Genomic DNA, 26,199 nt, shown 5'->3' on the forward strand with positions numbered 1-26,199 from the left:
ATTCTTTATTTATATCTTTAAATGTTAGACCTTAAGTGCCTTTATTGTATTATGATACAAAGCAAAAAGCAATTTTTTTTATAAATTTCAACTATAGAAGCTAGACGACTGCTCACTAACCATACTGCCCGATATTTCGTGTAAAAATGTAATGTGATCCTTTTTTACTAAAACTTATGGTAATAAACGTTTTGAGACGCTCACAAATGAATCGATTTTATTTGTATTTCCTGTTCTGCTCCTACAAATTTTGTTTCCACTGAAAATATAGTTATTTTATCTACAATGTTAATAATATTACATACTAATATTTCGTGTAACAATGTAATGCGATCATATTCTACATAAACTTAGGATAATGAATGTTTTAAAACTGGAATAAAACGGTATAAAATATAAGTAAAATTTCAAATCGCTGATAAAGAAATTCACTTTATACATTTCTTTATTCAGCGAAGCTATAATTACTCAGCCAATTGTACAGCGAATTTTTCTAATGCTAAATAGATAACCATGCGATGTTCGCTCGCATGTACGGATTACATAAGACATTATCATACGATGTATGATTACATTTGTATTATATTAAAATTCGATACTTTTTTTTTAAACAGTCGGTTTGTCGGTAAAAAGTGAGACCTAAAATTTATTCAGAAAGTATAATAGCAAGAATACACATGCATACATAGATTATTATAGCGAAGGTTACGACCTGCTGTCCAAGCGGTCTAATACCCTCATATATAGAGACAGAACGTCAGGTTTTATTACTTCGAATTCCTCCATATCAAAATGGCGCAGATGACGATATCTAGGGTCGCGCTTTCGTCCATTCGAAACAGTAATCGCATAATAGCGCGAATACCTGTGCCCATAAAATATCAGCGATCATGTTTTCATACAAGTTGGGTTCTCGATGGTATGCACTTTATTCAGAAATAATTTATAATCACGTTTATTCATGACCGCATTGAGGTTAGAATCCGATCGTACCGTAAATCTTGTTTGTCCTTTAAATCACATTAGTCTTGGTACGAATTAGATGATTTGCAACATTAATGCATGGACCCATTTCATTTTATATCCCTAAAAAGACGTGACCTTTTGTTTATGGCAGAATTATGTAGATTGGTTATGCAATCAAATATTAAATATATATGCACTTGAGATGTACTTGAACTAACTGCCTATTTTAGTCAAGGGCAAGGAGGTGTTAATGCCCTCCTTGTCACCCACCATGGAGACTGGCACCATTGTCAAATGGCTGAAGAAGGAAGGTGACAAGATCGATGCTGGTGACGCGCTCGCTGACATTCAAACTGATAAAGCTGTCATGACGATGGAAGTCGACGATGAGAGTATCCTTGCGAAGATAATAGTAAGACCTACAAATAGCATGATGATTAACTTCTTAACTTTTAGTCGATCTCGCTATTGCATTAATTTAATAGGTACCGGAAGGAACCAAGGACATCAAAGTGGGAACATTGATTGCACTCACTGTCGAAGCAGACGAAGATTGGAAGTCTGTAGAAATGCCTGATAGTGTTTCCAGTGCACCTGTAGCTGCTCCATCTGCACCCTCCGCACCAGCTGCTGCTCCTGTTGCGAGTGCAGCGGTTGAACCACCCCCTGGCCAGTATGTTTGTGCATATAAAATAATGCTAACTTTTAATAGCCCATAGAACTTCTTATTGTAGACTATGCAAATGGGAAGAAACACTGTTCGATACCAATTTAGTTAACCAATGTGTTAAACTTTCCAGAAACAACATCAGTATGCCAGCTTTATCGCCTACAATGACTTCGGGCACGATAGTGAAGTGGCTCAAGAAAGAAGGGGATGAGATAGAACCAGGAGACGCATTGGCAGAAATACAGACAGACAAAGCTGTGATGACATTTGAGGTCGAGGACGAGGCTGTGTTTGCAAAGATCCTTGTACGTTGTCTGTGAAAATTGCATTGCTTTCGGTAGCATTTTAAGATTTAACGTAATCTTATTTAACAGGTCCCCGAAGGAAGTCAAGTCGAAGTGGGACAACTGATCGCCATTACGGTTGAGAAAGGAATGGATTGGAAGAACGTTGTTGTTCCAACAGTTACGAAACCGTCCGCAGCTGCTCCAGCTGCACCGGCTGCTCCAGCTGCACCGGCTGCTCCAGCAGGCGACAAGAAACCTGCACCTAGTGGACAGTACGCGGATTCATGTCACTTTATAGTCTTAAAATAACTTATATTTCTATTGTTTACATTGATATCCATTTTACAGAATTTACGGTTTAGCAGTGAAGCGATTGTTAGAAGAATATGGACTGAGTTCAGGCTCTATCAAAGGAACTGGAAGGCCAAACAGATTGCTGAAGAGCGACGTATTGGCCTATATTGCAGCAAACAATGTCAAGAAAGTTGCTCTGAAAGCTGGTATGCATTTCTCTACCGATATTTAAAGTACTCTTGTCATATATAATTGATATGTGTGTATTATTCAATGAAAAAGCTGAGCCTGTGAAAGCCATAGGAGCTAAGAAAGAGCGTGGACCATCTCATGTGCCTGCTGGCCAGCCTTCTGCCTACGAGGACATACCAGTTTCGAATATACGTGCTGTTATCGCGAAGAGACTCGGAGAATCGAAGGTAAAAATGTTTCACTTGATTCCCTTGATATTTTGTGTTTCAAAGTCATTTGAAGGTCATTAGATGATATATTATTTTGCTCATCGTTTTCAGAGTTCTATTCCACATTCGTATGCCTATATCGACATCAAGCTGGACAAACTGAACGAGATCCGTAACGAATTGAAAGCTGACAATATCAAAGTGTCGGTGAACGATTTTATCACGAAAGCGGTCGCACACGCGTTAGTCGAATGTCCAGGGGTAAATACACTGTACCAAAACGGACAGGTCAGTGTGAAACTTTTTTGAAACCAGGAAAAGTTGTGTACAAATGTTATAACTAATAGTTTGTTAACAGATCGTACGTATGCCGCGAGTCGACGTGTCCATAGCAGTCGCCACGGAGACAGGTCTTATTACTCCAATCGTTTTCGATACGACGTCCAAAAGCTTGCTAGAAATTTCGAATAACATCAAAGAACTGGCCGAGAAGGCTAGAAGTGGTCGATTGAAGCCGGAGGAGTTCCAAGGAGGAACATTCACGTAAGCTACAATATTCGCCTCCCGGCCGATTTTAGTCGGACCTGAACCATTCGGTAGCCTACCAAAAAATAAATTTTTCTGTCAAGTTTCAGCCCAATACTTCATCCGTAAGGGTAGTTACAGAGGAAAATCGAAAAACCAGTTTTTGCCCCATTTTCCCCATTTAACCGCCTCTAAAATTTCTAAAAAAATGTAACACATTCAACATATCGAATCACACATTCGAAAGTTTTTTCCGATTTCTCAGTTACAAAGTCTCGTTGTAAAAAATGAAAATCACGAAAAAAATCGAAAAAATGCAGATTTCATGTAGACGTTTGAGAACGACAACTACGGAATTAATTCAGCAATAAGATATTGTTATGAGCAGTATACTGAATTGTTTCAGCTTTTTTGGTTTGGTGCGTCATAGTTAAAAAAAATGAAAATCGTGTTATGCAATTTTTAACATCTCAACATTCGGAGAAACAGTTTGTAGATTTTAAAAGTTACTATAAAACAATGAATGAAAACTGATCACTTCCTATATCGCTTTCCAGAATTTCTAATTTGGGCATGTTCGGTATCAAGCAGTTCTCTGCCATAATCAATCCTCCACAGACGGCGATACTCGCTGTTGGCGGTGGCCATGAGGAGCTGGGTAATTGCTTTAATTATGCACGATTACTATGGTCTGTTTTTTGAAAGAAGATATTCCAAAATCTTAATAATAGTCCTGAAGTAATAGAAGTGGGATGGTCAGCTATTATGACTTCAAATATCTTTTTCACAAAAACAAAATCCAGATGCTAATTGTACACATTTGTTCATAAAAATGAATAGACGAAACACAGAACAGTGGAGACTGATGAGTTTGAGACTATTATTTGATTATTTGCAATTAAGATATAAATATGAGTCGAATACAATTTTTTTTTATTTGAATTTTTTCAACGTTTTAAATTTCGCTAACTAATTTTTATTATAAATGCGTAAAATCTAAAAAAATGTTAATATATCGCTTTACAGAAATTACGCTGCGGAAAACAACGAAAATGTCAGCGACACTGTCGTACGACAGACGAGCGATCGACGAAGAACAAGCTGCAGACTTCTTAGCAGTTTTAAAAGCCATGTTAGATGATCCGTCTTTTCTCGTTGCCGGAAAATTACGCGCGCTCAGGTATTCGCAGGATTGACCCTTAATTATATCTTCATTCTGAAACGTTTCGCGCAAAAATGGCTTGATCACAGAAATTACAACGTCCACCGAATATTAATTTTATGTAACATAGATCTGAGGAACTTGACCATCGTCGATGGAAAATTTGTTTAAGATAACTAGGTCCGGAATTTAATAAGAAAAGCCATTTTTCTGAACGAATAGATCCGACGAAAAATCGTAGCTTGAAATATTACGGTATTTGCAAACTTTAATTTCTAAAACACCCGGATAATTATGGATAATATTTTGTAACATTTCGTCTATCCCAAAGAAGCAATATATGTATACCTGCACAGAAACTGCCATACAGAAATTCAAGGTAGCAAGTAATCCAATGACGACATTTTCTCTCGTAATATTCGTAGAAACGTTTTAGTGGAAATGTCGAAGGACATTAGGCTCCGGAAATATAAATGAAATGATCAACAGCCTTTGAAACATGTTATAAATACAATACAATGTGTGTATATATAGAACTAAAATATTTTATAACGTTATTGTTTCTTTTATATCGCTTAGTGCCCTTTACATTTCCGCGAACCTGTTCGAAAAATCATTTTATCTGGCTTATGTTTATGTATATAGTACATATCAACATTTTTGTGCCATTATGATTACGATTTGAAGCAGATTAGAAGGGCTCAAAAAATTGTAAATGAAAACTTATTACAAAATGTAAAAGTTGTAGATGTGTTCAGTACAGATAATTTACTGTCGTGTAAGTAGGAGACTAATTAAATTATTTGTTATATTTATTTTGGTGAAACGGAGTACGCATTGTAGTCATTTCTGTCATGCGAAATTGTATAAATAATATCGATAGAATGTAAAAATATGGTTAATTTTACCGATTACAATTACCATGCGTGATTAGAGACTTCAGTGTGGCCGAACAAACATGTGGGAATAATAAATGTACAAGATCGCTAATTTATCTTGTAAATAAAATATTTATTTGTTTAAATTGATGCGTGATGTTGTTTTAGTACATTTCTTTCCAATAGGACAAAATATAATTTTCATTCTTCTGATAACCGTTCGTTGAATCATAGTTGAATTCACCGTATTTCGTTATCACTGATAAAAGCATTGGTGAGAGGCAGTTACCATAGAATCGCACGTATTGATCTGATAAGGCACAAATATTGTGACTGTCCTATGTATGAACAATTACACATTATAATCGGTGAACGATCGATGATTTATAGATCGGCATGATTATGTTATATTACAAGTTGAGAATTCGATTGTGAACGAATGTCGGCCAATAAATTAATGTCAAAATAAAATTATGTTCAAATTATACATACGATAATCATCGAAGCGGAAATTAATAATGCAAAAATGACACGGTTGATCGAATACAATTCGTTAATATTATAATAGGACTTGATTTCCTTTATCACAGATGTGATTTTACTTCGTATTACTGCTCAGCACCGAAATAATTATACAATATAAAAATGCAATTATTTTTCTCTGCAAAAGGTATCGTAAAGATAAATGTTATATATATATACATAATTTAATGTGTAGCATTTCTTAAAATTTGGCATTTGGTTTGAGCAGTATTATGTAATCTAAGATACAAGTATAAAAGTTTTCGAAAAGTGTATACATTGCGATATACAATAAAATCTTACAAAACTAGGCGCGTCTTTTAAAATATTTAAAAAATGCATTCTGTAATGTGCGGTATCGGAAACCATTTACAATACTTAGTTATTAATACATATAAGATTATGGTATTGAACTGTGTAACGTTCAACTTTCTTATACTCTCCTTTCAATTCAGTGGTAATACACTAACGATTGTATTAAAATATCAAATTTATATGTAAACTGTTTGATTTGAAATTTATGGCTGGATTGATCCTTCAATACGTAGAATTATAAATAGTCGAATAAAATGCGATTAAAATTTTTCAATTGGTAAAATATTAGATTAATTTGTACTATAGCAGAATTGGTATTTTTAGTTCTTTTAGTGTTTCGAAAACCATCGAATTGAGCTTGTGAATGATCCCTGATAGATGCCGCGTGCATGTACCTTGCACTCTCAGTTCTTGAACAAACTAAGTACCAGTAGTTACAATAAAATCGTTACATAATAAATGCAAAATACAACTGAAAATACGATCTACATTGCATAGAGAAATTCCAAACTATTTGCTCATTTCCTTTCTCGTTCTTGAAAAAAAAAATCAGTGTAACAAACCCACAAAAGAGGCTGATAATACATCGAGGTAAAATTACGAAACCTACGCGACAGATATTGCACATCGAATCGTCACTAGCTTACATTAATTACAACTTGACTTAAGCAACAGAACGAATCTATCGTGTCGTTACAGTAAACGTAAAGTGCAAAAGAAAATCAATGATGTTCTGCAATAACTTCTTTGTTACCACAATTTCTGTTAATTTGGTATCGCATTAATGTTAGTCACACACCGTGAAATATGTCCAAACACTTGCACTGCGTACAGTTGTATTCCTTGTACATATAACGTAAGAAATACTTTTCACTGTGAATACTGTATCAATGCAATGCTGCATACATTTGAGACAAATGCAAAACTGATGTGATCATTTTCCTTCTATTTTCAACAAAAAAAAATACTTAGTAGAACGTTTTTTGAAGGATTTTCTGTGCCGCTCGAATCAGTGGTGTGAGAGTGGTCAGCTCCGCGCAGTTCTTCAAGAATGGATGGGACAGCAGTTCCTCTGCTGTTGCTCTCTCGTCGACTTCGACGGCTAGGCACCTTTCCAGGAAGTTCTGAAATATCGGACTCAGTGTTTCCCATCTGGGAATAGAAGGTTTACCGATGGCAGCAATGAGGTATAGAGCTCTCAGAGGAGTCTCCTTCATGTATGGTGGTTCTCCTTCTATCATCTCGATTGCCATGATACCCAGGGACCAGATGTCCACCTTTTTCCCATACTGCTTCCTTGTCACCACCTCCGGCGCCATCCAGTAAGGAGTACCAACCATGGTCTGTCTTTTCTCGTCGCCATCAATATTGGCACAAAAACCAAAGTCTGTAACTTTCACAGCACCGTTCATTCCAAGAAGCACATTATCAGACTTGACGTCTCTGTGAATGATTCCCCTGGTGTGTAGAAAACTGATTGCCTTCAAAACCTCCCTACAAACTGCAGCAATCTGTGCCTCCTTCATCACTGTCTCCATGACTACATCCGTCAGCGGCCCGCCTTCCAACAATTCCATGACCACCCACAGATGTTCATTCACGAGGTACGCGTCCAGAAAGTTGACAAGGTTCGGATGCTGAAACTCCTTTAGTACCTTGATCTCGGTCAGTATGAGTTCCTTCTTTGGTTGTTTCGATAGATCTATATCCTTTATCGCCACCTTCTGGTTCACCTGCAGGTCTGTTGCAATGAATACGGTACCCGAAGCACCGGCGCCTACTTCCTTAGTCCTTTCGAAGCGCAGATTCGGGTCTCCACTTTGACAGATGGACCTGAGCTCTTCATAGATTTCCTCGTCGCTGAGTTTCACTCCAGTGGTGTCCGTTTTTCTCCTCAGAATGGGACTCTCCTCCGTTTTCTCTACCGTATTTTCGGGTAGCTGTTCATCCTCAGTTTGGTACACGTGCAGATCCTCCAAAATTTCTGTGAGAGTCTTCTGTACTCTGTCGGGGCATATTCTTGGTGTGGGTTTTGGAGCTTTGTTCACCTTAGGCGGTAGTTTTGGCAGTTTCTGCTCCAGGCTGTCCGTGGAGCCCAGGGAGGTCGAGCCATCCGAATCTCTGGCTCGACACTTCTTCGCTAGGATCTTATCGATCTCCTGGGACTCCTCCTCGATCAAATCCTCGGTGACAAAGGGCTTGAACACTTCCTCCTCGGGTTTCCGTTTGATCGAGTAATTGTAGAACTTGATGGCCTGCAGAGCGGCGGTCGGGTGCTCGTTCTGCTCCGATTTCGTGATCTGCGTGTCGAGCAGCCTGATCCAGGACTCCGGGAGGCCCTCCAGCTGTCCTGTCTCGGCATTCTTGCTCACGTGAAACTGGTGGGAAACGTTCGTGGGCAATCCGATCTCGGTGACAACCGTGTCAAGCGCGCTTGTCTGCTTCTTCCTCGAGAACAGCTTCGTTATGCTGAGGCTCATTTTACCGCGCAACACTGCGCCTTTCCTCTAATGGTATCCTCTGATTTCAATATTTCTTGTGAGAAGCACGATTGCGGGAAGGGAGAAAAGCACTAGGCACCTTTTTTAAATCGCGATTCTCATCGCAACATGACTCGCTTGCACCTCTATCACGATGGACAGGACGTTAAACACAGTTAAACACGAACGTAGGCGTGTTACCCGCGACAGAGAGGATATGAGAGTGCTCACGCCCGGGGTTTCGGCGTTTCCAATACGGTGCTGCTTCCTACTCTGATTTTTAGCATGGAACAGAACCATGTCTATTTTTTTTTTTTGTTAAATGAAGAACCCTGAAAATTCGAACAAATACAGATTTCATATCGAAATTTAAAAGCCACCATCCTGAACATTGATTTGATAATGTAGACATGGTTCTGTTCCATGCTGAGAAGTAGATATGGTTCTGTTCCATGCTAAAAAGGCGATGTCACAAAAGTGGGAACGCCGAAACCCTGGGCGTGAGCACTCTCATATCCTCTTTGCCCGCGCCTTTACGTCACTCGAATCCAGCCAATGCGGGAGATTTGAAACGTTATTAACTTATAAACAATTTGTACACGGATTGGCAGTGAACGTGACAAAATCTGTCTATAAATTCGTAGCCATTTGTTGCCACATCTGACTGACAGAATCGGCAGATTGGCAACAGATCCTGGTAACATAACTTTATTATTTTAAGATACGCGTTCCTCATTCGACAGGCATTAAAATTTAAATGGCTGGAGCAGCAGGATTTAGTATCGAACCGGAAATCGACTTCAATCGATCGCAGATACAGCATCGATTTAAATCTTTGCGATATATTCAGGATATTGCAGGCGTAAGTCAAGTAATAAATAACATACACATGTTTAATTGTAATTTCTAGTGGCTTTCACGTTGTACATAATTAATTGTATTTATATGAAACATTTAAAAATTAGTTTGATGCCTTTTTATTGAACCAGTTACAAGATTCATTCAAATTTGAACATCTTCCCGCCGTTCTGTAATTTTATAATACTATCAGAGACGTCTCTGGTATTATACATATAAATACATTGAATATTTTAAAGATTAAAAGATGCCTTTGGTAGTTCTAACGGTACAGGGGAATTCCCTCTGGATGGCCAAACAAATTAATTCTCTTTCACATTTACAACAAAGTATTTCACTTTAATCTTCATTTATGTAGAAAATAAACCGTTTGCTCTAAATAGTAGTATGTTTCTACAAAAATCGTTCACTATCCTTTGTTTCTATATTATCTATTGTGTTCATTTTTGCCTCTTTTCGGAACAATTAATCCATCGATCGTGTACAAACTCGTTTACGAAAATAAACTTTGGTTTTCCAATTTTGTACATTGTAATTCTCTTTATTGAAAATGCTCATAAATATTTTGTGTATAAATTCAACCATACCGGAGCATATACCGTCAAACATTCATTATGATGTGGAGCTTCTAGTCTTTGTTGAATAAAATCGCGAAGATAGTCGTTGAAATGGGGATGCCCCCTTAAATTAGCTCTATCATTTCGGCCGAATCGAATGATTCCGAGGAATTATCTCGTGTTCCCTCAAACGAGCATACCGTCAACATTTTTTGACCTTTCATTGAATCGGAACGGGATCATTTGTCAGCGTCTGTGCAATTTCTGGAACAGATTGTTGGAAATAATGTTATCTGTAAATACGTCACAACGGACAACTTTTGCCACTAGATTCCCGGCAATCGTTGTCTGCCGCATCATTCCGGCGATAATGAAACGATGACGAAAATAGATGCTCCTCGTACTCTCACCCTTTCTTACAAAGTTAATTCTATCGCCAGATAAGTATATAGTCGAACGTGTAGACCATAACCTAAAGCTGCTGCAGCTATAGATAACAAAATAATAACCTCGGTTAATCGTATGTAAATTAATTTAAACGGACAATAAAGAGTAACTACAGATAATAAAGAACGCATATTCTAATTAAAAAGATGGGAATACATTATGCTTAAGAGAAAAGAACAGTGTCGACAAGGTTTTGACGAGAAGAGGATTATTACGTCACTAACATTGTAGAAATCGGATACAACGAACCCGGAAAAAGTTGAGAATGACCTATCACTTTCTTTTTTTTATCACTTTTTGATTATGTTTTGGTAGATAAATTTTAAGAAGTAAAAAACACTTTATTATATTTATTACGAGAAAAGTGTTTTTTTAAATAGGTCCTGTAATCACAGAATTGATTATAATGTACAGCATGAAAACCGCACGAAATTACAATTATACAGAATAATTATTTCGAAATCCTAGAATGGCGGGATATTCTTTGAATTTAAGAATGTAATGCAAATGGTGCAATAGAAAAGCGCTAAATTCACTTTTAAATAATTCAATAAAATTGCGTACGGCTTGAAAACCACATGAAATTACAATTAGGTGTAATTGTTATTTGTAAATTCTTAACGGAAATAGATTACTTATATAAACGATAACAGACGCATGATATCACCAATATTTATAATGCAATTGCGATACTAGACTAGTTTAACAAAGTACAAACTAGTTACTTAACTGTTCGATAACTCTAATGCCAATGATAACACTGTCCAACAAAATAAAACTTTTTTCGAGTTTTGCAATTCCTGTTGGGTGATTCTTATACACTTTGTCATTCTAAAACCAAATCCGAAAGCAGAATTGCTCTATCACGCAACGGTTCAAGTTTGAGTCAAGAGATAGAGGGGATTCTCCTCTACATATCCATATAGCTAATTATATTTTTATGTACTCCCTAATAGTTGTAAATGGTTGTTAAAGTTTGAAAATGTGCCGACGAGGGTACTTTGCGCGCTCTATTTTTGTATTTATGCAAAAAATCCTTTATCTAGCAGGAATTTACTATACAGGAATGCATTCTATAAATATCAAATAATAATATAAAAATAATATAATAGTAATGAAATGTATAATATAGAATACGGAGAACATAGAATGTAGAATACGGAAAATAAAATAATACATTATTTCATAACATCAAAAATAATATGATAAAAATTCTAGAAAGATCCGCACCCACGTGCAGATTCGTCGCCGCAACTTTTTGTGTTTCCACTTCGATTTCGAACCGAGTTGCGAAACAGCTGTTGAATCTGCACACTGCTTACAATTACACGCGATTGTTTGGGCTGCTCTGTACAGGCTGTTCCCAATGTCATGCTCGCGATACGTTAACTGTCATTACGCGTCTCCACCACCAACGAAAAACATGTTTTTACAACTAAAATTCGACGTGACAGAATAATTCCATTCGGCAAATGGCTGTCATTGTTGAACAGGATTTCAACAGTTCGCTTTGTTTCCTGACCTACTACGGCCCACCGTGTTATTCGAACCATCGAAAGGAAAAAATGCTTTCATTTACGTATGCGACTTACGTACATTCGAAAACATACGAAAATATTTTTGCGAGTAACTGGCCGGCAAAACGAATCCAATAATCGTAGCTTTCCAATAGTTTCGTAACCGGAGATAACAACAACGGTAAACAGATGGTAATTGCGGATTTTTCTGCACGATCAAAAGTTTTTGAAGAATTTTCAGGAAACAGAAAATTTAAATTCATAAATAGAAATTCATAAATTTTTCATAGTAAATTTATGAAGTACAGTAAATAAAAGCTTTATCCTGATTTGTAAGCTGAAATAATACTTTTACGCACAATCTGTAATAATTTAATGTACTATATTTAAAATATATAACATATAATATAGCTATAATAAAATAAAAATATTATGGGGGAGTATTTTCTAAACTACATGCTACAATAGATTAATTTCATATAATTATTCACATTTGTATTAATGGAAATACCATTCAGAATATTCATTTGATTTTACAATAGACGCAAAATGTATTTTATAATTAGTATTTGTGAACAAGAAATTGCAATAAATTTTCGCGACGAGTATACTCGTCACTGAACAGAAAAATTACAATATACTCGTGACGAATACACTTGTCATTAAAAAAAATTCCCATTTGTCTATACTCGTCACAAACATCTGAAGTATTCACTAAAAATATTTCGATCACCATTTCCAAATACTTTTCATTCGAAATACATCTACGGCTCCGGTTTACTATCTCACGCACACATTTTTTGTCGTAAACGCATAGTCTAGGAAAAAACATTTAAATTACCGATAACATTTTATCAAAGCAATGGCCGCTTAGATCAGCTTTATCATTTTCGTGCGGTTGAATGAGCAACGGGGAAATTTCGATTATGAAGTTTCTCGCTCGCGACACTTCACTTTGCCGATTTCTTGTTCAATGTAAAAGGGAATCGAATGATTTTAGCTCCGGAGAATTTTTTTCGTAGTGTATTTTCGTAATTATTTCGTAGTTATCTTCTAGTTTGCCGAACCAGATAAATATTTATGCGATAGTCCGGCGAGATAGTTCGACGAATCCAGGAACGTCCGACGGCTCTGTGAACAACAACGCGCGTGCTGTCCTTCCTTATCGCGAAGAAGAAACCACGCTATCAACATGTTTTCAACTCCCTGACTCCCTCCGGATCATTATGCCCCACGCCATAATTTTTCCTCCCCTTTCCCGGATCGTTCGGCAAACGAACACGAGTCTCTCGTCTATCTACAGGGTGTTCGTGCAGTTTCTTTGATTGAAAGAGAATTTTATTCATTTGGGAATGTATGGGTAACGTTCAAACGCTTTTGTATCTATGGAAATGGTACTGAAATGCTTCATTGTCCACTGTAGCAGGAGAAATACTTGTTTTAATTCATTCATTTTATATTCATGGTGAAAAGTAGATACATCAGTAAAATATTAATAAACACATTGCTAAATAGCTAAATACTTTTAATTAAGGAATAAATACAGCCAAAGCTGAGTATATTTCAAATAAGAACCTACTGGACATAGTGTTTGGAATACTTTTATTTAAATAAGATATAGAGCAACGATATTTTTATGCACGATTAAAATTGTTAAAGGAAATTAAACTTTATTTAATTTCTGTTTGTTGCAGTCGATGAAGAAAATGTTTTGCTTATTTTTGCATTCCGTTTACAAATTTGACGCTTTACCGTCACACAATTGATTTCGAACCTGTTTTTTCTGCGTTTAAAGACCACAGGGTTAAACAATATAATTTTTAATGTAAAACAGTGTTGAATCGGTTAATTACTTTTACATGTAAAACGAATAAACATTATAAAGTGAATAAATATAGTAAAATGAGCGGAACCATAAAGATGGCGTCTTGCTAGGAAAATGGCGTGCGCAGCGAGAAGAGTTCGTGAAATATGAGTGCATTAGGTTCGCGAGCTAAATTCTCAAGTACAATCATTTTTGTATATGTACATTGTAGAAATCACATAAAAAGTATTTTAAAGTCCGTGCTTTAAAAACTTAAAAGGAGAACGGAGAACGTTTGAATTTGAAAATCTCACTTCGCGGTTTAGTGTTTAGTATAATAAGTGCAGACTGCGGATTTTATGCACTTATGACAAAACCGGGCGGACGTAATTTGAAACGGTGAGAACTTTAAGATAATTCAAGAACTTCCGTATATCATTTCCAATATATTAAAATTGTTAAAGACGGAAAAAAAAGTTTCATATGGTTTTTGTGTCCTGTAATTGTCAAAGTAAATTTGTATATTGATTAATTAACGAAACGAGATTATGGTCAAAACAGTACGCTGGAAATATTCCGAGCACACGTTACACTGTCAAATCCCTCCACTCTCCTATTCTCCGGCGAAGAGAGGGGGCACTTTACCCCTCTCTAATAAACAAAATATTAACCGATGGTTAATGCAAACACATTATTCGAGTGTGCGCACCGGAACGGATACATTGTGTTTCACCTGATCGACCACTGTAATTAAACAGTCATTCGCTGTCTCGACAATTATCAACTTGTGCCACCTGTGATCGGTGCCAGAGGACTGTTATTTTTAAAAATCATTCGAAAATCACTCAAATCATTCGATACACGTGCGATCCGTCCGAGAGGAACGCTCGTTCGAACTTGCAAAGGAATTTTCACGTAATGAGCTTTGTGCGGCCTTCGAGGATCATTCTAATTGCTCCACTAGTTGTTGTTGCTGTTGTTCTAATTATATCGATAATTAGTCAATAGTCGGCCGATCGTTCTTCAATATGGTGCACATACGGCGTCAGGTAAGTCCCATTCATTTTTAATCTTATCAATCTATGCGATTTATGGGGACTTTTCGTCAAAAACTGTGAGACTTTCTTCAGAAAATCGATTAGGATTTAAAATGGTATATTTCGGAGAGTGTCCCGTATTTGTTTTTATTTAAAACTGTTCAACGGTTACAGAGTTGCGGCTGATTTATCACAGGTCCTGTCAAAATGACGGTGACCATTGCTACTATGTATTAACTCGTCTGAAATTCAAAATTCGATAAGATTTTTATTATCCGTTATATTGTTCAGTACTTGTTTACATTTATTGTTGCATATTTTCTTTTTATTGGTTAAGAACGAGCGGTTTTGTTGTTAAAAATTGCAACCGTGCCTTAAAATGTCCGCCATCTTGTTTCGAAGCAATTTATCGAGAAGTTCGCGATAACTATCTAATTGATCAATATTTTCGAATAAAAATATTATCGGGTATTCTTTAAAATGTACTTTTTTGAACGGAAAACAAAATTTCCGAATTAAGTCTTACTGTTTTCGAGAAAAAAATGTTGAAAAATCGCATACCGCAGATTGGAAATCTAACAGAGAGAACGTCTTCGTCTTTTCATAATTCAGTTTTTCGTAAAACGTGGACAATTATCCCGGCTCTCTCTCTCTCTCTCTCTCTTTCTCTTTATTTCTCTCTTTCTCTGAAATGATGCAATATTCTTATTTACAAGCACCATTCGCGATCGACACGCCACCCGTCAAACAATCAAAGGGTTTTGCATCAACCAGCGGCTTCGAGCATTGTTTAAAAATGATTAAATGTTCCTAATATTGTAAGAAATATACTATCTCATTCGAGAGAGTCTATAGAACTGTATAGCTGTTATAGTTGAAGCAGGAAAAATTCAAAAATTTGGAAAATATCGGAAGAGTAAAACAATATGGTACTGTGATTGTATGTGATTATTGCTAGTCAAAAAGGATAAATTTATACAAATTCTTTTATAATTAGAAATGTAGAGTAAAAATGTTGCATAGTGGTAAAACGGTTTGCCGAGTCGAAAACCATGAAAAGTCGCGTCGACTTCGAAAATTTTCCAGCATGAGATTAGAAGAGCAGCAAAGCCACGTGCTTGAACTTTGTTTTGTTCACTGTTGATAATTAAAACGTCGGCATAAGAAGGGGCAGAGAGAAGAGAGTTTTCGATTTTTTCGATTTTTTATTCTCGACACTGTTACGCATAATTTCATTGACCTAACGTTATCTCTGCTTCCGTAAGCAGGCTATCGTAATCGGTAATTAATGATAGAACACTTGTCCCATTAATCTTAGCAATGTCTACTATAATGGAGCGTCTCGTTACTTGTTTCACTTGAATACTTGATCTTTCATGTTATGAGAATCTTGCTAAATGGGTAAACGTTCTGTTTCGCTACGAGCTTTAATAACAATATATTTATCTCTAATAATAACAGTTATAATGACACTGTCTAATTTGAATTTGCGTTCCAAGAAACAATGAAAGTTGTTTTTTCCCTTCAGTCCTAGGTCTGCAGAAATTTCATTTCATGTATAAAAAGTCGAATTTGAAATTTCTGTTCAAATGGAAGAGTTTTGTCGATCGAAAACGAAATGAGTAATGCAGCCTTTTTTCACGGTTTTTTGAGAGAAAAAGATCTGCTCTATCGCGTGGTATCGTTTTGAATCGGACTATGAATTTGTAGAAATAAATTGAAAAATGTTTGAGGAAATTAGCGCGGTACGGGCGCTATAAATATTCAATAAATATTCCTACAGCTTTCTATGAATATTCAAATGTTTATAATATCAATAAATAATATACCATTATATTCAGAAGAGTCTACGGAATCGTTACACAAGATACACTCGCTTAACATTCACGATTAAATCAGGATAAATTTCCAAAGTTGCAAACTCGATCCAAAATCCGGAGCTGTCGAGGAGAGAAACGATTTTCAGGCTCGCAAAAGTAGAAAGATTGAAATTCATGGAATCGTGTAATAACACACCAATTTGAATCATTTTGCAAACTCCAAACGAATTATGCAACAGGCCGATTGTGCAATTGTGTCGGAATTTTTCCATCATCGATTGCGTGCCACGTGAATTCCGATCAACAGATGACCTAAGAAGGTGGACATAGAAAAATCATAAAACAACACATATCCTTTCCACAGATTCTGTCCTGTGGGAATTTGTTGAACCAATTTCAATCGAACGTGAAATGCAGCTCGTACTTGCAAATCAGGGACAAACAAGTGATACAGCCTGAACGTTCCTTCAAGGTACATTATTTTTAAGAGGACTTATTCATAAATCTTTTTGGGAGGCACCTACTGTTAAGCTTTCTCTATTCTTGCATTTGTAGTATGCGGATTTATCAGTCCGTCTTGCAGGACCGCAACAATTACACCCGAAACCTGACGTCAGTGATTTGACATTTGGCAAGTATTTCACGGACCATATGCTGAAGATATTCTACCACGAGGCGTTAGGTGGATGGCAGGTACCGGAGATCACGCCCCTTGAAAATCTAGTCCTTCATCCTGCTTCGAAAGTGCTGCACTATGCGGTAGAGGTACGCCCGAGTTGCAATTTATTATAACACTTGACAGTATACCATTTGACCTAAAATTAATTTATTAATTGGTCCGAGGATCCAAGCTGAACATTTTCTGCGATTCTTCTGCGACTGATCGCAAGAAATATTAACAAGTTGTTAATCTTAACAAGTTGCAAACGATTGCACACTTATTTTAGTTCACTGAGCTTTTGCGAATTGTATTTTACTAAAAAATCTATCAGGTGTACAAATGAGTTCGTAGTCCTCAGGATTAATCATTCGAACTTTGTTTTAAATTGACTGAGTCTTTATCGTCACGCAATTGGCTCCAAACCGGTTTTTGGGCGTTCAAAGAAGCACAGAGGAATGGAATATAATTTTTACTATGAAATTGAATTGAATTTGTCAATAATTTTCATGTATAAAGCGAACTAATGTAATAAATTGAGTAAACATAGTGCGGCCAGCGATGCCGTAAAGATGGCGTCTTGCCAGCGAGAAAAATGGCGAGTGCAGCGAGGAGAGCTTCAAACAGTTCAATCTAAAACGATCCATATACAACATAATTCTTTATACAAATCAGTAAATATTTAATCTAACGCTGTTTCCAATTAACTGTTCTATAAATTAATATAAATTCAAGGAATTAAGAAAATTCGAACTTTCAACGTCTCTATGAACATTAAAAATGTTGTCGAAGAATCATTAGAACGTTTTCATTTCCGTTACACTTCTCCTCGATGCTCACCTTGGATTTTTCGAAAACACGAACATGAGAGTGGTAAATATTACTGTTGACAATCTTCTAATCCACGATGTTGAATCAATCACAACTTGTTTATGGCTTTCTGGTCGGCATTCGTGATGACGAACGCTGCGAAACATTTGTAAATAAAACGCAGACCTAACCAATTCGTGCTTCTCGCCCATCGGTTCGGATAATCGAGGTTATGCAATATCGTGAATGAAACAGCTAAATGCAGACCAAACTGTATCGTGTCGGGTATCATTTTAATCGGAAAAATGTCACGAATTTGTTGCTGAAAGTGTCGTATAAAAATGGTAAAAAGTAAAAGAGTTCCAACGAATTTGAACCTCATCGAATCCGACATTCCGAGAGTTCGCCGGAGGATTAGGGTGTTCAGGATGAAATTCGATGGATCTAAGCGAAACGAATGCGTGTGGTTTCAGTTGTTCGAGGGTCTGAAAGCTTACAGAGGAGTGGACGGGACGATTAGGTTGTTCAGGCCGGATTTGAACATGGATAGAATGAACAGTTCAGCGATGAGAACCGGGCTGCCGACGTTCATCGGCGACGAGCTGATCAAGTGTTGCTGCCGATTAATTAGTATAGACCAAGAATGGGTTCCTCATTCCACAGCCTCTAGCCTGTACATACGTCCGACCCTCATAGGTATAGATGTAAGTAGAGAAATTTTCTTCAACCGAAATAATATTCGAAATGTTATTCGGAACAAAGGTCGCAAGTCCGTTATCTGTGTTGGCACACGCGTCACGTATTTATTTTATTCTGTTCAATTGTAATCATTCAAAACGATAGCGAAGAATATAATCGTGTCACTTATGTCACATATGTCATTAAAACAGAAACAGGAAAGTAATCAGCTACGATTTCCCAACACGAGCCACGATAATAAGCCCGATAAACGGGGACGTGTGATGCTCTTTTGTTGGGGCAGGGCCAAAAGATATGGCTCTACAGATCCCGAGGAGCCTCTCTCGGTACATTACGATTGATGCAGAAGTGTTGCACTATACAACCGCGCTAGATAAAAACCGACAAACAGAAAACCGATGATGAAAGCTGGCCACCGATTGGCTCAGAATGAAACAGTTCGACTGCATTTTATTATTTCACGTTGCGCACTCGACGGTGAACCAGCATAGATTGTATCGGGTCATATAAGTAAAATAATAATTTGTCAGGCTTATTCTTAGACTTTTAGACGTTTGTTCGTTTATGGCGAAAATTGCCAGCGAATGTTTTGATGCAACGAACGCGAATCAAGAACTCGGAATTTACAACGATTCCCAAATGCAACGGTGTTTTTTTTTTACTTAATATTATGAACGTTTAAATGTGTTTCAACAATGCTTGAAGAGACGAGACGCCATTAATGTTACGACGAATGTTAAACATTTTTATATGTTCATAAGGTTAACAAAAAATATGCTGTTGTATTTGAGAGAATGTATAGAATTGTTCTATGTAAAAATCATCCGTATAGGTTTCGTGATTGAAACAGAAAAAATTCTTAAAGTTGGGAAAGTTAGAGGCACCTTGTTGGTTTGGAACATTGTTTAGAAATGTTTAGATGTTTCTGATATTGTAAAAAAAAAAAATATCTATGTATCTAAAAAAGTCTACAGAATCGTGCTATGTAAGAAAACTTTGTGCAGCTTTCGCAGTTTAAGCAGGAAAAATTCTCGAAGAAGAATATCCAAGAATATCGACGCATTAAAAATATCTTGCTCGTTTCAAACATTAATCGAAAATGTTTAAATGTTTCTAATATTCTTTAAAATATACCGTTGCGTTCGGGAGAGTCTACAGAATCATTCTAAGTAAAAATCATGCACATAGCTTTCGGGATTGCAACAGGAGAAATTATTAGAAGTCCAGATTGGGTATAGGGAGCGTGTACGAAATAAAAATAGAAAACTAAATCTAAATGGTTGTTGTTGTTGTTGTTTTTGTTATATACAATAATTAGTTGTTTCGTTTTGTTGTGCAGCCAACGTTGGGAGTGGCGTCCTCAGAATCAGCATTACTGTACGTTATTTTATCACCCGTGGGCTCCTATTTTAAGAAAACTGGTGACAAAGTTGGTGTCTCTTTACTAGCAGATCCACAGTACACTAGAGCATGGCCAGGAGGTTGTGGCAGTTACAAAATGGGTAGCAATTATGGTCCCACGATCCATGTACAAAGGGAGGCCATCGGAAGAGGATTGCAGCAAGTATTGTGGCTCTACGGAGAGAACAATGAACTCACCGAAGCTGGAACGATGAACATTTTCATGTTCTACATCAACGACGATGGTGGTAAGCTAAATGTTCGCTCACTAAAAATCCAAACTTCCTGTAGTTAATACTAATTCACCGTCCCGGCAAAATGGCGGATCTCAGATTCTTTAGTTTACGATTGTGATCGTAATCATGCTTTCGTGGATAAATTTATAGATTCGATTTTCTAATGTATTATTTTGTGCAGTCTTTCGATTAATAAATCCAGTATTCTTAGTTTCAATAGAAAATATAAAATAGTCGCCTTCACTGCTCGATAATACCAATGTTAATTATCTTATTCGACATTATTTAATAAAGGGAATGATTTTCAGAGAAGGAATTAGTAACACCACCCTTGTCGAGCGGCCTAATTCTCCCAGGGATTACAAGGAACTCGATTTTAGCTATAACTAGGGAATGGAATCAGTTCAAAGTTTCAGAACGAACAATCTGCATGAACGAAGTTTGCCAGTTGCTGTCAGAGAACAGGGTAAGATTGTTCAATAATCACTAGGCTGTAGATTTTGACTTCTTCACTATTTTTCCTTTTTATATTTTTACTCTATTATTGCATAGATTTTTACACTAATTTTATTTCTTCCTTTAATAGTCATAACGAGTTGAAAATGATATTGCAACTCATTAAAATTATTTCAAGGCAGAAAAAGTCTTTTCTATTTGGTATAACGATCCGCAGTCTGCTAATTACATGTGATTATGCAGGACGATTGATTTAATCGACCCACTCAAAATATTATTGGAGCTATCGAGAATATTAAAAAATGTTTAGAATATATTAAAAGATTAAATCGCCGTGTATATTTACAAACGAATGTTATGCAATGTTAGTTATCGTTAATTGGTTTTATTGTAGTTGTTGGAGCTATTCGGAGCAGGAACAGCATGCGTAATTAGTCCAGTGTCATACATCGAATTTGTTGACCGTCCTTTGCACATACCAACTTTGGAACAGGAAGATCCTGTTTGCCAGAAGCTACGGAATCATTTATTGGACATACAGTACGGTGTTATACCGGACCACCCATGGACGATACCAATCGAGTGAAATTAGGATTATTTATCGAGTAATTTATTACGTAGTTATACAAACTGGATCCACGATTACGAATGTCAGCATTTGTTGAACTGGATGGTCGAACGACATCAACAATAACTCACAGTGCCATTGTGTGCCGGTGTTTTTATACAAACGACGTAGATCTTTATTTATTTATAAATACATATACATCGAGTATTTATCGTAGATTAAGTGCGGCTGTCTTTTTTTTTCTTTTATAGAGATATTTAAACTAATGATAATATATGGCTGTCTCGAATAAGACTCAGGGATTAGCAGTTTATCGTAGCCGAGAAATAAATGGTTATAATTGTTACACGGAATTGTTCAAGGATAAGCATGAATCTCGTAAGTCGTAAGCTGTAAGTTAATGTAAATGCGAGTGTGTTCTGTGTGTTAAACGAAACAAAAGTGTATGTGTGACAATAAAAAAATCTATTTTTCTATTACATATATTTATTTCATTCAAACGAATTTCTAAGAAGTCTAAAGATTTTTTTTAAGAATTCGGCACAGTACGGTTCGTATAATAATGTCATTAAATTCTAATAGATAAACTAAACTAATCGATCAGTTCGGAAATAATTGTGAAAAATACAATCTGATTTTATTATATTTATTTTTTGATACATATAAAATTGATTCGAAGTAGTCCCTTAAAATCTAGACGATTTAATCTAGTGCTGTTAGGTAGGAATCGGCTGATGCGTCTGATCATGACCTGCCGATTCTACTTCACGCATTTACTAAATCACGCGAACCTGACGGATCTTCAAACTCGCTTTTCTCAAAAATGAGGTGTCGAACAAAAAAAAAAATGTAATTCTTTCTTCTCGACTTACTTCTGCGTGTAGACTTACTTCCTAATCGGCTGTCCACGGTACGTGGAACACCCTGTATACCGCGAAAGGTCACAGTCCCGATTTAAATCGCCCTTATCGTTTATACACGTAAATGTACAATTATCATCCCAGTGGTTAAAACGCGATAACACGATAGCACTGTTTCCTGCTTCTTCTGATCACGGGGGTGTGTTGTAATAGCAGTGCGAAAGCTCTCGGATCATGCAACTGCTAATCATTATGAACGTGGACACGTGTCCGATAGTCTGTTATCAGCGATCAGGACTGCCTGAAATCGTAGTAAATCCTCAAAGGTTCCCACCGGTGCGGTGTTTTATCACCACTGGTGAATCGGGAAAGAACGATGGTCTCCGAGTAGGGAAATATTTGAAGCGGTGAACAATGCTGTCCTCGTCGGTGACACGACCTAACTTTGGTACGGCGGCGTGTTGGTATCGATCAGAGAACCCGGTATTCCCGACGACGACGACGCAAGCTCAACTCGAAACCGAGGATCCGTCGAGGTAGAGGGCAGTTTTGTTATCCTCCCTCGCGCCACCGTTCGATTCCCTCTGCTCCCGTTAGCCCCTCTCTCTTTCATTCTCGCCCTCTTTCTCTCGCATCCTCGCGGGAAGGAGGACGAGAAGCAGAAAAGATGAGCGATCAAGAGGATCTCGGCTGTTACATCATGTTCCCATCGTTTCCGCCGTCGCCGAAGGACCCGACGTTGACCACGGAAGGACAGGATCAGCCGGACAAGTACGTATTCGTCTACAAGGAGGACAAGCGACCGGTAGTCGTGCTGCTAGGATGGGCCGGCTGTCAGGACAGATATCTGGCTAAGTACAGCGCGATCTACGAGGAGAAGAGGTACTGAAACCCTTCTAAATAAATCATTTCGACACGGCAGGAATTTTTCCCCTCGACTCTGTGCATGAAAATCGCGTGTTCATTCAAGAAATTCGATACCCACGATCGAATCGGTAGACGCAAAATCCGATTCCGTGGGCAGAAATCGAGGAGGAAGGATAGACACGCGAACTGGTCCCTCGTCGTGATCGAGGAAAATAGACGACGTTTCCCTTTAACGAAACTGTATATTCGGTGTATTCAACAAGTTGAAATAAATAAACCGTACGGACTGAATATTGCAATTAGTTATTAAAGAATTCTCAGAATATTGCGTGATTTATATATAGTGAAATTCATTCATTGGTATTTTTGCCCAATTTACTGATGGTTATCTTTGGAGAATTCGTCACAGGTATTGTTTTGCCTCCAGTTGCATCACTTTGCGGTACACGGCGCCGGTAGAATGTCTATTTTGGCGAAGAGACAAAATGCCTCATATTGGGAAACGATTGATCCAAGTGATCACGGATAAGAGTCTGGATCAGCATCCAATATTTTTCCACGTCTTCAGCAACGGTGGCGCTTTCCTTTATCAGCACGTGAGCCTCGCGATGCAGCAGGCTAACACACCGCTCACGGTGAGGAAATGTATATTTACGATAGATTTTTTTTTAATTCCTCTTTGCGGTTGTTTGTTCGAATCAGTCATTCGATCTAATTTCTAGGTGAAGGGGGTAATATTCGACAGCGCTCCAGGTGAAAGAAGACTAACTGCGCTGTTCAAAGCAATCAGCGCCATCATAGGGGGAACTCCGCTTACAAACATACCGATGTCCTTTTTCATTACAATCTTCTTATCCATACTTTGGTTCTTCGAGGTATACACACCACCTAAAACTATTTTAGACAGAATCTTTATTCAACAATACGTAAAATCGGTATAATTAAAAAATGAGACGCCGAATGAGCGGAACAATTAATATTTTAACAATTTGTATAAAACGAGCCGATGAATTAATAGAATATTTTCGGTACGATAAATGTAACATTATATTGCTACAGAGATGCGCAAATTATTGCGCAGAATTTTCTTCAGTTACCATTAATTTTCGTTAGGAGAAGTAAATAATAATTGTGCATGTCTATATACGCTTCCCGGCAATAGAAATATATTAAAGCTATAAACCATTCGTTTAGGTGATCGCTCATACGTTCGGACGTGGTTATCCAGTTCAAACAAACCCGATCGCCTTGGCGGAGGAAACTTACTCCTGGCCGCAATTGTTTCTTTATTCGAACACCGACACTTTGATCCCAGCAGCGGTAAGAACTATCTAGAAACTTTTCCATTTATAATCAAATTATTCGGTATTAATAATAAGTAGCTACGACTAAAAGCACACTCCATTCGAAAAAAAAATAAACAATCTATCGCGAGTTTCCAAGCCTGTTAGTTTAAAGTCATTTGCTCACGCCCGTTCTGTAGCCCCTTCGTCTTTGACTTAAATCGAACACCGTCGAGTATTACAAACAAGTAACGAGTATTCGAAGCAAGTGCAGAAGCTTGCCACAAAAAAACCGATAGATACTGACATTCGTAATATGTAATTGAATCGATTTCTTATGTTCTCGTGTCAAGGACGTCGAGAAGTTTGCCAGCCGGCGAGCGGAACGTGGCGTGCGTGTGCAACTGGTGCTTTTTATGAATTCCCCGCACGTGAAACATTATGCCATGTACCCGGACGTTTATGTAAACACAGTTTGCAACTTCATTCACGAATGCCTGACGTCGTCGAACTTCGAAAGTTTGGAGTCGTCGCAAGAAGAGAATAGTCCACGGAAATACGATGCTATGCCAGGCCTCACCAAAAGGGTTGTGCTACCTCACGAAGCTACCAAACAGCTGAATTAGACAAGTCCATAATAAATTAGCCACACGGTCGATGAGGGAGTCGCATCTCGCACGCTTGCGAGAAAAAAAAAGGACGAACTGGAAGGCTGAGAGGATCGTCGATATACTGTTTGGTGTCCTCTTTCCCGCGCCAGCAGATCTGAATTCTTGAAACGAGTATTTTTCGTCAGAGTTGAGTCTTGCCCATTTCTATTTCCTCCAATTTTGTATTTTTCTCGCGGTGCATCTGCACCTTGGACATTTTTAAATATATATATATATATTAAAAGCAAGAAATAAATTTTGATTATGATAGTCAATCCGTACATTTTATCGACCTGATACTGCATTTTGCTTACCCGCGAGTAATGATAATAATTTCATGTAAAAGACTATATGGTGGTATATTTATGTTGAACTTTACGAATTCGATACCGACCGATTGTAACAAGACTCAACACTGATCTTACGTGGATCGGAAAATGACTTTGAATTTTCATGCCAACACCAAGGACTACAGACAGTTCGATCTCTCTTTCCTCCTTTCGTCCCCGTCTGCTTGTTCCATTTCCGCTTTCTATTTCATAACTATCTTCCATTTTCTCTGCTCGCTAAGTCGTTCACGTCGACGTGCCTGAAATCGACGCGATCGCGCTCTTCTTGGATCTAATAAAGAGATTTAAACGTGTTCCGTATATATACGGAAGTACGATTCTTAATTTCGGGAATGAAGCGATGAGCGTTACGCAGCAACATCATGAATCTGACTTTTCGGAATTCTGTAATCTTTTGTAGCGATTTGAGAAATACAATAGTTGCATTTGACAGTAAAACGTTACAAACTTGAAAAAAATAGGAGGGAGAGAAAGAGAAATTGAAATTTAGAAACCTAGACGCTTGAAAATGTGATCGCAATGCGCGCGAGCAAATTCATAATAAGAATTTCGAAATCCTAATAATTTCAAGATTCGAGCCAATCGAGTATCGGCGCACAAGCTCGCACAAAAATTATCAAGCTGGTCTTGACATAGCTTTCAATTTCATTATATGGTGCAATTACGTATCGGCGAAACAGACAAATTTTCTTGTATCCCTCTATACTAAATAATGTTATGTTTACATACATATGCATACACAAATACAAATATGTATATATAAATATATTTTGATCTGTCGATTAGTTACGAATAAAGACTGATAAATATTCACAGTTTGT

General features: G+C 37.3%; 4 protein-coding genes and 1 long non-coding RNA gene across 6 annotated transcripts; 3 read left to right on the forward strand and 2 right to left on the reverse strand.

The window, feature by feature from the left end:
- Window position 1: 1 nt before the first annotated feature.
- On the reverse strand, window positions 2-821 carry LOC143355458 (uncharacterized). The gene is made up of 2 exons (XR_013082512.1): window positions 686-821; window positions 2-259 (listed from the first exon to the last, which is right to left on the reverse strand). It is a non-coding gene; the product is annotated as an uncharacterized LOC143355458 (long non-coding RNA).
- LOC143355452 (dihydrolipoyllysine-residue acetyltransferase component of pyruvate dehydrogenase complex, mitochondrial) lies at window positions 704-5,333 on the forward strand. Its single transcript, XM_076790260.1, has 11 exons — window positions 704-919; window positions 1,197-1,378; window positions 1,452-1,639; window positions 1,767-1,941; window positions 2,011-2,195; window positions 2,272-2,423; window positions 2,500-2,636; window positions 2,730-2,906; window positions 2,977-3,161; window positions 3,701-3,801; window positions 4,170-5,333. The coding sequence occupies exons 1-11, from the start codon at window positions 793-795 to the stop codon at window positions 4,337-4,339; spliced, it is 1,779 nt and encodes a 592-aa protein (XP_076646375.1). The 5' UTR covers window positions 704-792; the 3' UTR covers window positions 4,340-5,333.
- Window positions 5,334-5,468: 135 nt separating this feature from the next.
- Window positions 5,469-8,723, reverse strand: Pak3 (p21 (RAC1) activated kinase 3). The gene has a single exon (XM_076790261.1). The coding sequence runs from the start codon at window positions 8,498-8,500 to the stop codon at window positions 6,989-6,991; it is 1,512 nt and encodes a 503-aa protein (XP_076646376.1). The 5' UTR covers window positions 8,501-8,723; the 3' UTR covers window positions 5,469-6,988.
- Window positions 8,724-14,379: 5,656 nt separating this feature from the next.
- Window positions 14,380-21,847, forward strand: Bcat (Branched chain amino acid transaminase). Of its 2 annotated transcripts, XM_076790436.1 has the most exons (7): window positions 14,380-14,732; window positions 16,905-17,012; window positions 17,096-17,305; window positions 18,482-18,712; window positions 20,047-20,356; window positions 20,653-20,810; window positions 21,195-21,847. In XM_076790436.1, the coding sequence occupies exons 1-7, from the start codon at window positions 14,712-14,714 to the stop codon at window positions 21,384-21,386; spliced, it is 1,230 nt and encodes a 409-aa protein (XP_076646551.1). In that variant the 5' UTR covers window positions 14,380-14,711; the 3' UTR covers window positions 21,387-21,847. The 2 variants fall into 2 exon arrangements, with proteins under 2 accessions (XP_076646551.1, XP_076646552.1); XM_076790437.1 differs by lacking the exon at window positions 14,380-14,732 and having other exon boundaries at window positions 17,124-17,305.
- A 237-nt stretch (window positions 21,848-22,084) lies between these two features.
- Window positions 22,085-25,246, forward strand: LOC143355504 (transmembrane protein 53). Its single transcript, XM_076790342.1, has 6 exons — window positions 22,085-23,110; window positions 23,523-23,730; window positions 23,818-23,970; window positions 24,290-24,415; window positions 24,732-25,031; window positions 25,067-25,246. The coding sequence occupies exons 1-5, from the start codon at window positions 22,896-22,898 to the stop codon at window positions 25,002-25,004; spliced, it is 975 nt and encodes a 324-aa protein (XP_076646457.1). The 5' UTR covers window positions 22,085-22,895; the 3' UTR covers window positions 25,005-25,031; window positions 25,067-25,246.
- The last annotated feature ends 953 nt before the right edge of the window (window positions 25,247-26,199 follow it).

The sequence above is a fragment of the Halictus rubicundus genome, chromosome 7 (genome assembly GCF_050948215.1).
Source record: "Halictus rubicundus isolate RS-2024b chromosome 7, iyHalRubi1_principal, whole genome shotgun sequence".
NCBI lineage: Eukaryota > Metazoa > Arthropoda > Insecta > Hymenoptera > Halictidae > Halictus > Halictus rubicundus.

Coding starts and splice junctions, on each gene's coding strand:
- Pak3 (XM_076790261.1), bottom strand. CDS start 8,500: ATGAGCCTCAGCATAACGAAGCTGTTCTCGAGGAAGAAGCAGACAAGC.
- LOC143355452 (XM_076790260.1), top strand. CDS start 793: ATGGCGCAGATGACGATATCTAGGGTCGCGCTTTCGTCCATTCGAAAC. Junction 1,640..1,766: donor GTTGAACCACCCCCTGGCCA/GTATGTTTGTGC, acceptor TAAACTTTCCAG/AAACAACATCAGTATGCCAG. Junction 3,162..3,700: donor TTCCAAGGAGGAACATTCAC/GTAAGCTACAAT, acceptor ATCGCTTTCCAG/AATTTCTAATTTGGGCATGT.
- Bcat (XM_076790436.1), top strand. CDS start 14,712: ATGGTGCACATACGGCGTCAG. Junction 14,733..16,904: donor TGGTGCACATACGGCGTCAG/GTAAGTCCCATT, acceptor TCCTTTCCACAG/ATTCTGTCCTGTGGGAATTT. Junction 20,811..21,194: donor AGTTGCTGTCAGAGAACAGG/GTAAGATTGTTC, acceptor GTTTTATTGTAG/TTGTTGGAGCTATTCGGAGC.
- LOC143355504 (XM_076790342.1), top strand. CDS start 22,896: ATGAGCGATCAAGAGGATCTCGGCTGTTACATCATGTTCCCATCGTTT. Junction 23,111..23,522: donor GCGATCTACGAGGAGAAGAG/GTACTGAAACCC, acceptor TTTTGCCTCCAG/TTGCATCACTTTGCGGTACA. Junction 23,731..23,817: donor AGGCTAACACACCGCTCACG/GTGAGGAAATGT, acceptor TCTAATTTCTAG/GTGAAGGGGGTAATATTCGA.